The sequence below is a fragment of the Lynx rufus genome, unplaced genomic scaffold (assembly GCF_022079265.1).
Source record: "Lynx rufus isolate CCGP_SWC_20201006 ecotype Redwood Valley unplaced genomic scaffold, mLynRuf1.p SCAF_4, whole genome shotgun sequence".
NCBI lineage: Eukaryota > Metazoa > Chordata > Mammalia > Carnivora > Felidae > Lynx > Lynx rufus.
In genome coordinates, this window is record NW_025814856.1 from 151,608,443 (window position 1) to 151,621,948 (window position 13,506).

The 13,506-nt window shown below is 36.0% G+C and overlaps 1 protein-coding gene across 7 annotated transcripts in view; it reads right to left on the bottom strand.

The window, feature by feature from the left end:
- CNOT4 (CCR4-NOT transcription complex subunit 4) overlaps positions 1-13,506 on the bottom strand; it is a 148,103-nt gene that overhangs the window by 54,818 nt on the left and 79,779 nt on the right. For 3 of the 7 annotated variants that reach the window (XM_047097677.1, XM_047097674.1, XM_047097680.1), the window contains exons 4-7: positions 7,579-7,665; positions 6,738-6,839; positions 5,844-5,969; positions 2,483-2,607 (exon numbers count right to left, since the gene is read on the bottom strand). In XM_047097677.1, coding sequence (XP_046953633.1) covers positions 2,483-2,607; positions 5,844-5,969; positions 6,738-6,839; positions 7,579-7,665 — 440 coding nt within the window. Of the gene's footprint in view, positions 1-2,473; positions 2,608-5,843; positions 5,970-6,737; positions 6,840-7,578; positions 7,666-13,506 lie in introns of all 7 variants that reach the window. The other 4 variants (XM_047097676.1, XM_047097673.1, XM_047097678.1 and 1 more) reach the window with 2 other exon arrangements.

A 13,506-nucleotide genomic window follows, 5' to 3' on the forward strand; every position in this document is an offset into this window, starting at 1 on the left:
TCTGGAGGCAGCCCTGTCAAATAGGGAGACAGACCCATAAAGAATGAGACAAGGATTCCTGATGGCACTACTTTCTAACACTGTTCTTTAATTCTTAGCCCACTTATTCTCAAATAGGAAGAGGTGGTGGTGGGAGATCCAATACAATAAAACAGTGAAAAGACACCAAAAAAATTCTTTCCTAAGAGACACAAGAGACTTAGAGATATATACCATGCTAATGGTTGAGAACACTCAATGTTATATTGCAGAATGTAAATTTTTCCAGAACAAGTATTTTGAAACACAAATAGATTGGTCAACTAATTGGGGAAAGTTAGTTCTGTATAATGCACATAAAACACTTAAATACATCAATAAAACATAACAAACAGATATGAATTCACAATCCATAAAACGTTCATTCACTCTATTAATCAAATACAAATTAAAATGAGACAGTTTTTTTTTTATCAAATTGGTAAATGTGCAGAAATAAATACTCAATTCAAGGAAATAGGTACTCATAATCTTTGACTCAGCAGTTCTACTTCTAAGAGCATCAAAGCTATAACCAAAATATTTATATGAAAAAAATGTTCATCACAGTGTCATAAATAAGGGCACCAAAATGAAAATAATATACACCAGCAGCAGGTTGGTTTAATAAATTTCAAATGCTCATGTATAATGAAATACCATGCAGCCATAAAAAAATTATATTTTCACGACACAGGAAAATATTCATGATAATGGGTATTAAGTTTTAAAACATAACAAACCAATGTATTTTGTGTATATATACATTCACAAGAAGGAAAAGGACTACAAAGAAATACACACTGAGAGGAAATACATCAAATCGTTTTCAGTGAAAATGTCTTGAGTATTGAGATCACATAGAGGATTTACTTTCTTCTGTATGCTTTTATATTATTATTCAAATTTCCTTAAGTAGAAATATATTGCTTTTATATTCAGGAAATAAAAAACATTATCTCAAAGAGACAGTCTAAATTTTAAATTTCTAGTCTGAATTCTCCAGGGGCTATAAACCCAGAATATGGTTTTAATTAGAGTGACATTTTTAATGAGAACAATAATGTACATAACTGTGAAAAGCATCTGAAATAAATTTTTACTATAATAACCCCATTCTTATATGAAGCACTACAGAATTAGCAACCAATGAGGTAAGCAATAGAATATGGTTCATAATAAAGTAAACATACAGGGGTAGAAAGGAGTAGGTACAAAAAGATCAATGGAAAGGGTCAAAGCTTATCATCCCCAAAAGATTTCTCTTGGACTTAGCTTTTATTCTTAGCTTTGACAGGCGCAAATTTCACACAGTTTACTACACAGTAATTTTATGTTTTGTTCTGTAGGCTCTTTTTTATATATTTATATACACATGTATATACATGTGCATGTATGTGTTTATACAAACAATTTGAATAGCCTTTTAAGTGATCTTTACTATCAAGATGAATAAACTTAACCAGGACTTCAGGAATTTGAATACAAGAGTACATATTTGAAGAAACTGACCTGACAACAATGCATGTAGTTATTATTAGCTATATTTGGAAAATGGCCCTTACATTATTTTAGTGCTAAATAGATGCTGGACTACAGCAAGCAACAAGCAGATGTTTAGCATATTACTTAAATTTAACTTTGGAATAATTTTTTTTAAGAAGCAAATCAACATATCTAAATTAATTATAGCTATTTACTTAAAATGAATCCATTTTATAAAAATTAAACTTACCAAATCAAAAGAAAATTAACAAGAGCCTAACACACCAAACTTAAGGAACATTCAGGATAGAGTACAACCCCCAAATTATTGTTTTTATTAATCATACCATTTTCTGACAGGCCACAACCAAATATAACCCAAAATGTGAAGATCACCATTATCAGAATGAGACTCAGTACCTAAGACTGTAAGTTTATTTAAACATTGACATAGCACAGGTCTACACAATAATAAGCCGTTTTCTACGATGAAAAAGATTCTGAATCCTCCCCATTTAGAGAACTTTAGTGATTTCTGCAACTAGAAAACCACAAATATGTGTGTCTCCAACATACAATGCTTCAGATTAACTCCCACTCTTCCTTTTCCAGTATTTCCCCCACATTATATCAGGAGGGAAACCTTAATTAGGTAAATAAGAGCCTTTCAGTAACCAACATCCCTTAATTTCCTTTTTTGCAAGGAGGGTGTTCTCAGGGTCCAGGCCAGTCTGCAAATCAACGCAAAGGGTAGCCATCAAGAGGCTCATTGATGTGTTACCAGGGAGCAGCAGGCAGCAAATATTCAAACCCAGAAACTGTGACTCAACATTTCCTATTTGGTGCAACAACTGTGCACAAATGATACACACTGTCAAGAAGGATTCTGCCTGAAGAAGATGTAGAATGAAAGGAGAAGATCGACAGACATGAAGGGAAGGTGTCTGATCATACTAATATCGGTACTTACGTATCATACCTCTGCAGTGGCGTCACTTTGTTCTTATTCTTATCAACTGAACCCGTGGACAGTTGAAGAAAATTGGGGTTTAATTTATACAATTCTTGAAGTAGTTTCTGTTCATATTCTTGGTGTTTACCCGCCTAATGAAAGAAGAAATAAAAACTGCAGTGGGGCTCATAAAATGGCTGCTAAAAATTAATAACTTACTTTCCAAATTATTAAAGAAATCCTAAATAAAACATGTAAAAGTTTTTCATGGCTTTAGAGAACCTTGTGAGGATGATGCCACAGAACCACTAGACCAATGAAAGTTCTTCCAACAAAACTATGTGATACGTATACCATTAATTAAGGCATTTCATCAACCACTTTATTATGCAAAAAAGCTTATTAATAGTCAACTTTTTTGCTACCTCAAAAAACTAGAGTCCCTTTTAAACCTATTTCCCCATCTTTCATCTATGAATGAAGTCTTCTAACAGGCCGTTAACAGAACTTTCTGAAGATCACCAAAAGTAATTAATCTAACTTTTTAAAAGAGACTAAAAACTATACAGAGGTCTGGGTGGCTCAGCTGGTTCAGCATCTGACACTTGATTGCAGCTCAGGTCATGATCTCACAGTTCGAATTCAAGCCTTGCGTCAGGCTCTGAGCTGAGAGCACGGAGCCCTGCTCGGTATTATATCTCTCCCTCTCCCTCTCTCTGCCCCTCCCCCACTTAAGCTCTCACTCTCTCCCTCTCAAAAAAAAAAAAAAAAAAAAATTAACATTTAAAAACAACAAAAAATCCAAAAACAAAAAAAACAAAACAAAATAATCAGACTAACACTGTGAATAATACACAGATGAAAAGTCTTATTACATTTTTCATTATCTTGACACTAAGTAAAAATTCCATTAATTTGTTTTTACATAAAAATTAATATATTTTAAATTCCAGACTAGTTTGGAGTTTTATAAATAAAATTTTACTGGAACAGTCATGTTCATTTATTTACTTGCTGTCTATGGTTGCTTTCTGCTATAACAGAAGAATTGACTATTTGCTACAGAGACCATTTGGCCCAGAAAGCCTAAAATATTTACTGACTGGCCCTTTACAGAAAAAGTCTGCAGATCACTGCTCTGTACACAAAAAAGAGAAATTTGTATTTACTGTAGTCGGTAGCAGTATATCAGAAGGCAATGTCACAAACATTATGGGAGAAATTAGGCAAAGACTATTTCTGGAAAACTAGTCCAACACAAAAATAAATCCCAATGAAATTATCCTGAATAACTTTCTACTATTTGTATGTATATTACAACTGAAAAGACATTTTTACTTACCTTCAAGGATTGTTTACTTATCTTAAAAGTGTGGTCTAACTAGATGTTATGGGAAAACCAAATCCAGAACAGGACAGATCAAAACAGAAACAAAACAATAAAAACAAGCAAGGGCAATATCATCTAATCGATGATGATTCGAGTATGACTGTATCATATATACTGCACAACTTATCATTCCCTATTCTTTTTTTTTTTTTTTTTTAATGTTTAGCTATTTTGAGAAAGAGAGAGTGAGAGAGAGAGAAAGCGCATGCGTGGGGGAGGGGGCAGAGAAAGGGAGAGAGAAAATCTGAAGCAGGCACCACGCTTTCAGGACGGAGCCTAATGCGGGGCTTGATCTCACAAACCATGAGCTCATGACCTGAGCCAAAATCAAGAGTCAGACGCTCAAACAACTGAGCCACCGAGGCGCCCCACATCGTTCCCTGTTCTGAGAGGCGCTCCTGCCTGTTTCAAATGGATCCACAAATGTTTCATACAGCACTAAAGTTTGAGATATGCAGTAACAAGGAAAGAGCTGATGTTTACTGTGATATAATCTGTTCAAATTTCCTTTGTAAATAGAGAAAGTGTTTTAATAAAGAAACCTCCTTTCAAATTAATTTTAAACTCACATAAAGAAAAACAGATGAGTTCATCACAACAGTGAATTTTAAATTATTAAGAAAAAATACAGTCAGATGTGGATTTTACATCTTTAAAACATGAAAAGCCTTGAAATTTTTTTCTACAATCAATACTTCGGGAGATATTCTGGCTTTTATTAGCAACTAAAAGCTGAAACTAATATTCAAATGATTCTACAGGGGTAGTCCAGAGAGACAGGTTAAATCCCATTACAAGTAAGTTCCAAGGGGCCACCTATCCATTTTCATTTATAACTCAATAATACTCAAAAAAGAGATCAAGTAGGGCTTAGAAACTCTTTAGACAGAGATTTTCATTGTAATAGTAGCATGAGTAGTGCATATTCTCTACTTGTCAAAACTAGTTTGAAGTGGTTCAACCTTAGATTTTACCCAAGAAAGTTTTATTCAAAGAAAGAAAACAAATTAAGAAGCATTTATTAGATAAGAAGTCATCTGTCCCCACTAAATATCACAGAGACCTTATTTTAACACTGTTTTGGGATCATCAAGAAATACTATCAAGACATATCAATGAATTGATTACAATGACACTTAATCTGTAGTAACTCCAAGTCAAAAAAAAAAAAAAAAAAGTCAGTATTTCATTTTAACAATCTGCTCTTAAAGGCGACCCTACTAGACTTTCTCCAGCTTGACCTAGAGAATCAAAGTTGGCAATCAATGCTGCCCCCACCTCCTAAATGAGAAGGGTGTTCCTGCAAAAGTCCACAGCAACAATCTGAAGACCTCAGCTACAATAGGGAAATGCAGCATTGTGCTTTGGTATAATCCTCATTTAATATGCATGTGGTCAACATTTTTACTTGTAAAGGCCTGTTTATACTACAAATTGAAAGGAGACTAGAGGACAGAAAATATAAAAAAGAACATGGGATAATAAACCTTCAACTCATGACACTGATTCAGTGTACACTTTCATGGGGAGAATCATTTTATAAAAATGTTACCTTATCAGCAACATTCGATAGGTTTATTATTATCTAGCATGTTCTATAGAGTGGAAATTAGCAAGGAAAAACCTCATAATTACAGTAACCCACTTAGTTTTCATTTTGCTGATATTCCCACTAAAGTAGCATTTACCAAAATGCCTTCGTTGGCCAATTAAGTTCTGAATGTACATTCCCTTCCTGGATATGTATTAGCACATTAAAGACTCTGAGAAGTCCTGTAAGAAAGAAACCTATTTATCTTCATTCACACTTAATGGACTACCGACCCATCTTTATTACAACAATAATTCTGTAGAGCTGATATTCCACGGAACACTGGAAAATGCTACTTTAATAACAATTAAAAAAATAGAATCCCTAGTTTTTGCTTTTGTAATTTTAACTTATAAAGAAAAATACTCCCTTTTCCGCAAAGTTTATAATTCACATTAATTTACTACCTGCATTTCCTCTTTTGTGAAGCTGGCCGCCTCATCCCCCAATTCATGTAGATACATGCAGTCAGGCTTCGGACACTGCATATTCTTTAAGAAGTAACTGCAGTATTTTGTTGTACCTAGAGATGCCTGTAGGAGAGTTGGGGAGGGGGAAAAATGACCCAAAATGTGAATTGACACAATGAAGATTTCCATCTTTGGTGTTTTCACTTCACCTAAAATGAGGCATCGATGTAACCAAAACAATAAGTAAGGCTCTGAATACTGGAGAACTAAACTATTACTAAGCAGAATTTATTAAAAATGATGCTCATTTGGAAGAACTAAAGAACCACCCCCCCCCCCGCCCCCCACCCAAGTCTATGGTTTCCAGAATCTGAGTACCCAAATCTTCCCTAGGGATCAGAAGACAAGATACACAAAATCTGTTCCACGTTATAGTAACTTCTTGCAAGTAACTGTACTTGCTCATTAAGAAGGCAAATTCTTTTTTCTAGTTATGCCAGCCTTTTCCCACTTAAATAAAGCATGGCTCAGTGGGACCCCTTATTCAAACCTGAACTGATCAATATTCAAATCTTTAAGGACAACAAATCAGAACCATTTTCTGTCATAAGCATCATAGATCCTATTTTCACAAAATAAGATTATGTGTAATTACAGAAGATTTTTAAAGATTATCACCTAAAAATGAATGTGTTTATTCCTACCTGGTAAAACAAGACCCTACACATAATCTGGCAGTAAACAAATGAGCTGTCATAAATTAGTATGGATACTTAAGAAGCAATCTTCAAATAGACCCCCCTCAAATGTAATAGGTAAATCCTAGCCTCTCCTCTATTTACTACATTGTACCTCTTCCCCCTTAAAAAAACATCAAGAGGAACATATTACCTTAAGTGTTCTGCCATCTACTACCACATTGTTGACACACTGTATGGCTCTGAGAGCATCTTCTGACCGGATATAGGTTACATAAGCACTGGCGCTTGGACCCTAAAGTGAAAACACACTGTTACCGAAGTTTCAAATTCAACAAAAACTTTAACAATTCCTTTGCACCCTGCCTAGGGAATTCTGAAGGCCTTTACTACTACTATCATTAATAATAATGACAATAATTAGAAGTAGTAGTAAGTCTGATTAAACCATATACTAGTTTATCTTAAAACAACCATACTGAATGAATTTTATCTGATTTTAAGTATACTAAAATATACATGGATAAAATATCATCCCTGGCTTGGTATTTATATTTTTAAAGTCATTTGACAGGCTCGTCAAGGTTACAATAAGCTTTGAAAGTTAGATTTAAAAAAATAAGATCTGAAGATTTGTCAAATTATGTTCTCCCCAAAATAAAAGCAATTTGCGAGAGTATTCTATCTGCTAATACCAGCATAACAAAGATGCTCTACTAAGTTTTCAATAGTTGAAAATATTAATTAGAAACCATCACCTTATTATCGCAATGCCTGAGAACAGACTCAACTCCCCCTCCCCCCCAAACGAACACTAAACTTTGTTTTACTATTTCCCTCTTATTATCAATTCACTGTTAAGTCCTGGAGTCAAATGAGCATGAGAAATTCCCCCACCCCACCAACAGAGGTCACTACACTGCTTAAATCCTTGACCCTCAGGCTTTGTAATTAAAGCTGAATTTTCCTTCTGAACAGCCCAGGTCAAGCCCAGACCATAGGGAGGAAAGGCAAAAATCCCTATAATGAGTTACCTGTGAGCCTGCATATGATGTGCTATTATTGATGACAACTTTATGTATTTTACCAAACTTCCCAAAATATTCTGGTCGTTTTAAAACCTATAAAAGAAGAAGAAATAAGGTATAATGTGTCCCCATTTTCATCAGTGTTATCCTTATAATGGGGACATAACCATCCCTCTTCAGTGAAAGGAAAATAGTTTTTAAAGTTTTCTAATAAATGTGACTACTTCCTAATTTACAATTTGTGTGGTTAACCTATAGGATATTATCAACAGAATGTAAAAGCTATTTTTTATTGACCCACTATATGGAAACAGAGACTCACTAAATTTGGTATTACCCACCATGTTCTAGTATCTGCACCAATAATCAGTGAAATCTTACCTTCACAGTATTCTTAAACACCAAAACAATCAAACATCTTAACCACATTTTCATTAATAGATGATCCTTATAAAAAAGTAATTCTCAAAACAATGACCAAATAATTATGTATTAAACACAGACAGAAACTCAAGAACAGACATAAGTAGAGACAGCTTTACTCATAAATCTATTGTATATAATATTTGATACGTTCAAGTTACAAATTGCAAATACGGTAACAATGTTCCTCAACCTTCTAAGCTTAATGATGTATCACTGTATGTGTGCACTTATTCTCTTTGTGTTGATTTTGCAGTTTCTTGATTATCTCCTCTGTGTGTGTGCATTTTTTTTCCCTACTCTTTGCCTAGTAAACAACATATATGGGGTGATGGAAACAAATTTATTCATTTCTCTATTACCCGGTTACTTCTTTGTAGTTATTCCCCCTTATACCTGTGCCACCTCCTTTACTCCTTTCATTTTACTTTACTTACAGACTTACTTGACCTGTGTTAATTTGACCCATATGTAACCTGATATAAAACTTCTCCCATAATTTCCAACTACTTTAAAATTAAATTTGGTTCTTTTCCTAGAATTTATCTATAGACCTACTGTTCTTACAACCTCTACAAACAGCAAGCTCTCTCTCAAGGAAGTTTTCTGTGTGTACCTGTCCAAGTGTGTGCCAAGTATTCTTTCCAAACACTCTTAATTTGGTAACATTCTCACATACTTACAACTCAGCTAATGTGTTCTGTATGATAGAATCAAGACTTTGTGAAATAGTGTATGGCTGAGGTATCATAAATTCCTAACAGTTTTCAACTTAATTAACAATTATTTTTTACCACATTTTACTTTAGGTTCTTACAAGTATAGGGCTGTTATGTTTTCTATAGTCAATTTTAATGGATTATGAGATGATACTTTTGGATTTCGATCTTTTTTCCACCAAATCCCCTAACATAATGAAACTATTAAGTGGTGAAGGCAATGGCCCTGAGGCTTTACACAGCAAAGTCCCAGGGCTGAGGAGCAGGGGGAAGAGTTTATTTTGAAAAGCTTCCTGGCTGGTGGAGCGTAGAACTGTATTCACTATTCCAGCTGGATGGATACCAACTCAGCGAAAGGCTCCACGGCCAACATACCTGCTTCAAAGGTTCAGGCTGGTCAGTTTATGCTACATCAGCATCTCAAATCACATCTGAGTTTATGGTAGTAGCTCTCAATGAAGGCAGCATTCAAGAGAGCATTTAAAAATCCGTGGGAGCTTTTCTTGGGGGAGGTTGTTAAAATGAATGGGAGGCAATACTTATGTTCAGTGCACGAGAACCAGGAATGGCTTACCAGGCTTGGGCTAGCCCTGCAAAATGAAGAACTGTCCTGCACAATTGCTGAATGTCCTATAAGACATTAATGTAGCTGAGAAGCCTATGTATAATTAAGTGAACCCAGAAACAAACTCCACATTATACATAAACTCAAAGTAGTTCCCTACAATTTTGACATATGTTGAATTTACAGGAACGCAAATAATATGTAATTCAGGGAAGACTACAAGTGCTTTATTCAGAATTATACTAAGAGTTGTTTCGGAAAAATCACATCATTGGCATTTCATGGTACCTGAGTTGCCAATACAGATACCTGTAACAATCTGCATTGTGGGTGTCACATTCACAGTGATTCTACAAAAAATGTAAGTATTCCACTATTTTATTGTATACTTAACAATAGTATGTCCCAAACCTGAATATGCATATAAATCATCCAAGGATCTGGTAAAATTGTGTATTTGGATTCAGTAGCTCTGGGGCAGGGCCCGAGTTTACATAATAAGCACCCAGGTGATACTAATGCTACCAGCCCAGAAGCTGCACCTTGAACAGCAAGGTCCTAGAGTAGGGGTACCCAAGCTTTACATGTAGAAATAGTATTGTATAATTATTTTCCTCTTAATACTTTTATTTCTTTACTTCATGAAAGTCAAGGAGTGTTATAAAATATTTTTTAAAAAATGGTTACTGGATCGGATAAGAAAACCACTGGCTTACGGAAATAGTTTCTGGCCAATATTTGGCTACAAGACCTTCAATACAACATAAGATTTCTGTATAACTACACTGACATGTCACACTGGAGCCAGAATGATTATTTCCAAAGCACAGATCTAGCCATGTCACTCTGTTCTTAAGAACATTCAACAGGTTTCCACAGCCTTTAGGATAAAGTGCAAACTCCTTGGCGTGGTTAAAAACCCCTCATAATCTGTTACTACTTACCTCGCCAGCCTCATCTCTCACCACTGCACTCTAATCTTCCAGCCAAACAAATCACTTGCAGACTGAGATCTTTCTCATCCAGAAGCATTTGTATAGTTCCTGTGCCTGAAGCACTTTACCCCAAAGACAGCAGAAGAGTACATACCTCGCCAGCAAGATCGGGTGCTCTCTCTTGTGCCTCCATAGCCCTCAGTACTACTCATATTACAGTAACTGTTAGCTTGAAAATAAGCAGGGACCACGTCTGTATTGGTGTATACTCAGTGTCTTATACACTGCGCAGCGCATGGTACCCCATAAATGCTTATTGAAAACGGAACAATTTTAACACTGAACAAAAAGAATTACATGGATAAAGAACACCGATGGGCCTCAGAGTATTAGCAAATGGCCCTATGGCTGATAAGAAATGGCTTGCCCAGGCAAGGGAAATTTAAATAACTTAAACTTTCTATATTAAGTTAAATATTCTAGATTCTGTCTAAACATACAACTAGCAAAACAGTATTCTAGTGAATAAAAAGTATGGGGAATAGGCAGAATACCCTACATATCACATTATCCGTATATTCAATGTCATATATTTACTTCACAGTGAGCCAGCTTTAATACTAATATAGAATATAAAAGGCTACATGACAGGGGCACCTGGGTGGCTCAGTCAAGTGTTCGACTTCGGCTCAGGTCATGATCTCATGGTTTGTGGGTTTGAGCCCCGCATAGGGCTCTGTGTTGACAGCTCGGAGCCCAGAGCCTGCGTCAGATTTTGTGTGTGTGTGTGTGTGTGTGTGTGTGTGTGTGTGTGTGTGTGTTCCTCTTCCCCCACTTGCTCTCTGTCTCTCTCTCTCAAAAATAAATAAACATTAAAAAAAAAAAAGACTACATGACAGAATTATAAATGCCCAATGGCATGCCAAATGTTTAAAAATGTCTTCCTCTAGGGGCGCCTGGTGGCTCAGGTGGTTAAGTGTCCGACTTCGACTCAGGTCAGGATCTCATGACTCGTGAGCTCGAGCCCCGCATCGGGCCCTGTGCTGACAGCTAAGGGCCTGAAGCCTGCTTCAGACTCTGTCTCCCTCTCTCTCTGCCCCTCTCCTGCTCTCACTCTGTCTCTTTCTCAGAAATAAACATTAAAAAAATTTTTTTTAATAATAAATAAACTGTCTCCCTGTATATTCTTTGGGAACACAGTCAAGTTTTCATGGACACTACAGAGAAAATCAAAACCTTGGTAAACAGACAGAAGGATCAATGACCAGAGAAATGGATGGACAACAGACCAATGATCAGTGTAAAACACTAGAATAGGACCTTTAGGACCAGGGGATTAGAAGTGGGGGCGGGTGGGGGTGGGGGTGGGGGGTGGGTCCTAGTCCTGGCTCTGCTATGAAACAGCTGTGTGATCTTAGGCAAGTCACTTAACTTCTCTATGCCTCAACTTCTCATTTGTAAAATAACATGGTTCTGTCTTTAAAGTCTTTTAGTTCCTCAAACAAGCTACTCTCTCAGACCACCACATACCTGGGACACACACTTGTCCTTATCTGCGGCCTAGGGAATCCCTAGTAATTCTTAATTATCCTTCCCTCAGGAAGGCTTTTTGTGAATATCTATAGTAGCCAAGTCCCCTATTGTTATATGTTCCCCCCAAACTCTCTACTTCTCTGTTTATAAATGCTTAGCACAGTTAAAAGTACTTAAATTCTGTCTTCCCAACAGTTAATTAATTACGAGTAGAGACTGGGGTGCCTGGATGGCTCAGTTGGTTGAGCATCTGACTTCAGCTCAGGTCATGATCTCACGGCTCGTGAGTTCAAGCCCCACATCGGGCTCTGTGCTGACAGCTCAGAGCCTGGAGCCTGCTTCGGATTCTGTGACTCCCTCCCTCTCTGTGCCCCTCCCCTGCTCATGCTCTGTCTCTCAAAAAATAAGTAAATGTTAAGAAAAAAAAAAGAGTAGAGACTGTGTCTGGCTTGCTGAACTACTTTATCTACAACATCAAAGTATCTAAAACAGGGTAAAAATTCAGAAGTTAATTTAGAAAATGAACGAATTAGGTTCCAGCAAATCCAAAATTTTAGCATTTAGAAGATAATTACCTCTAATCACTACCTCTAACTATATACCATAACTTCTAAAATAGTTTTTTTTTCTATTTATCAATAAGTGAATACATTTGACAATCAATCGTGGTATTAAGTTTTTTGAGGCAAAAAATTATTTTCAAAATAATCTTGAATTTTTCCTAAACTCTCCTGTTAATCAGAATCCAGTCAAATACAGGGTGCCTGGGTGGCTCAGTTGGTTAAACATGCAACTTTGGCTCAGGTCATGATCTTGCGGTTTGTGAGTTTAAGCCCTGTGTCAGGCTCTGTGCTGACAGCTCAGAGCCTGGAGCCTGCTTCGGAGTCTGTGTGTCCCTCTCTCTCTCTGCCCCTTCCTTACTTGTGCTGTCTCTCTCTCTAAGAAATAAACAAACATTTAAAAAAATTAAATTAAAAAAAAAATTCAGTCACACACCAAATTGTTCATCATCCAAAAATAATAGGGAGCTCCTTTAACCTGAAAGTTACCACTAGCAATTTGAAACTTCAAGTTTTCTAATAAAGCTAACTTTAAGTTTTCCAAACGGAAAAGATTATACACACAAATTAAGAGGATGTGTTAAGATATTATTGTTTAGAAATGGTAGGATTGAGTAAATAAAACAGTGGTCTCTGGTCTTCCTAGGATTTCAAGTGAAATAAATGAGAGAAACCAATGTTTAAAAAAATTCAGGGTCTTCTCACCAAGAACACTGATTTCAAAAGTATAAAACCAGTACAGTGATTTTTTTTTTTTTAAGGCACATTTAGATTCATGATAAGGTGTCCTCTCTCACTAGTCACCTAGATTAATTTCTTTCTGTGTAACAGTTCTTCAGATTAACGTTACTGGAGTTATGTTTTGAAGTGGAAATAAGAAATCTCTGTAAGTAAATAGAAACAAATCACAGAATACAAAGAGGAGGCAGAAAACCTATAATCCAAACAGCAGACTGAGACTATGGCTTAATTTTAGCCAGCTTTCGGGCATTGCTCCCTATGTGCCTCCAGTACTATAAGTGACAGGACCCAGGATGTATTAACACAGTCAAGTACATGCATATCCAAGATTTGTCAAATCAAAATAAAAGTTCCTTTCATTTACTGGAATACCAGTTTCAGAAAGCACAAGTAGACTCTAATCAGTAAGATCAGTAGGAGTAAACAGAGACAGATAAAGTAAAAAACTTGCAGAGGCA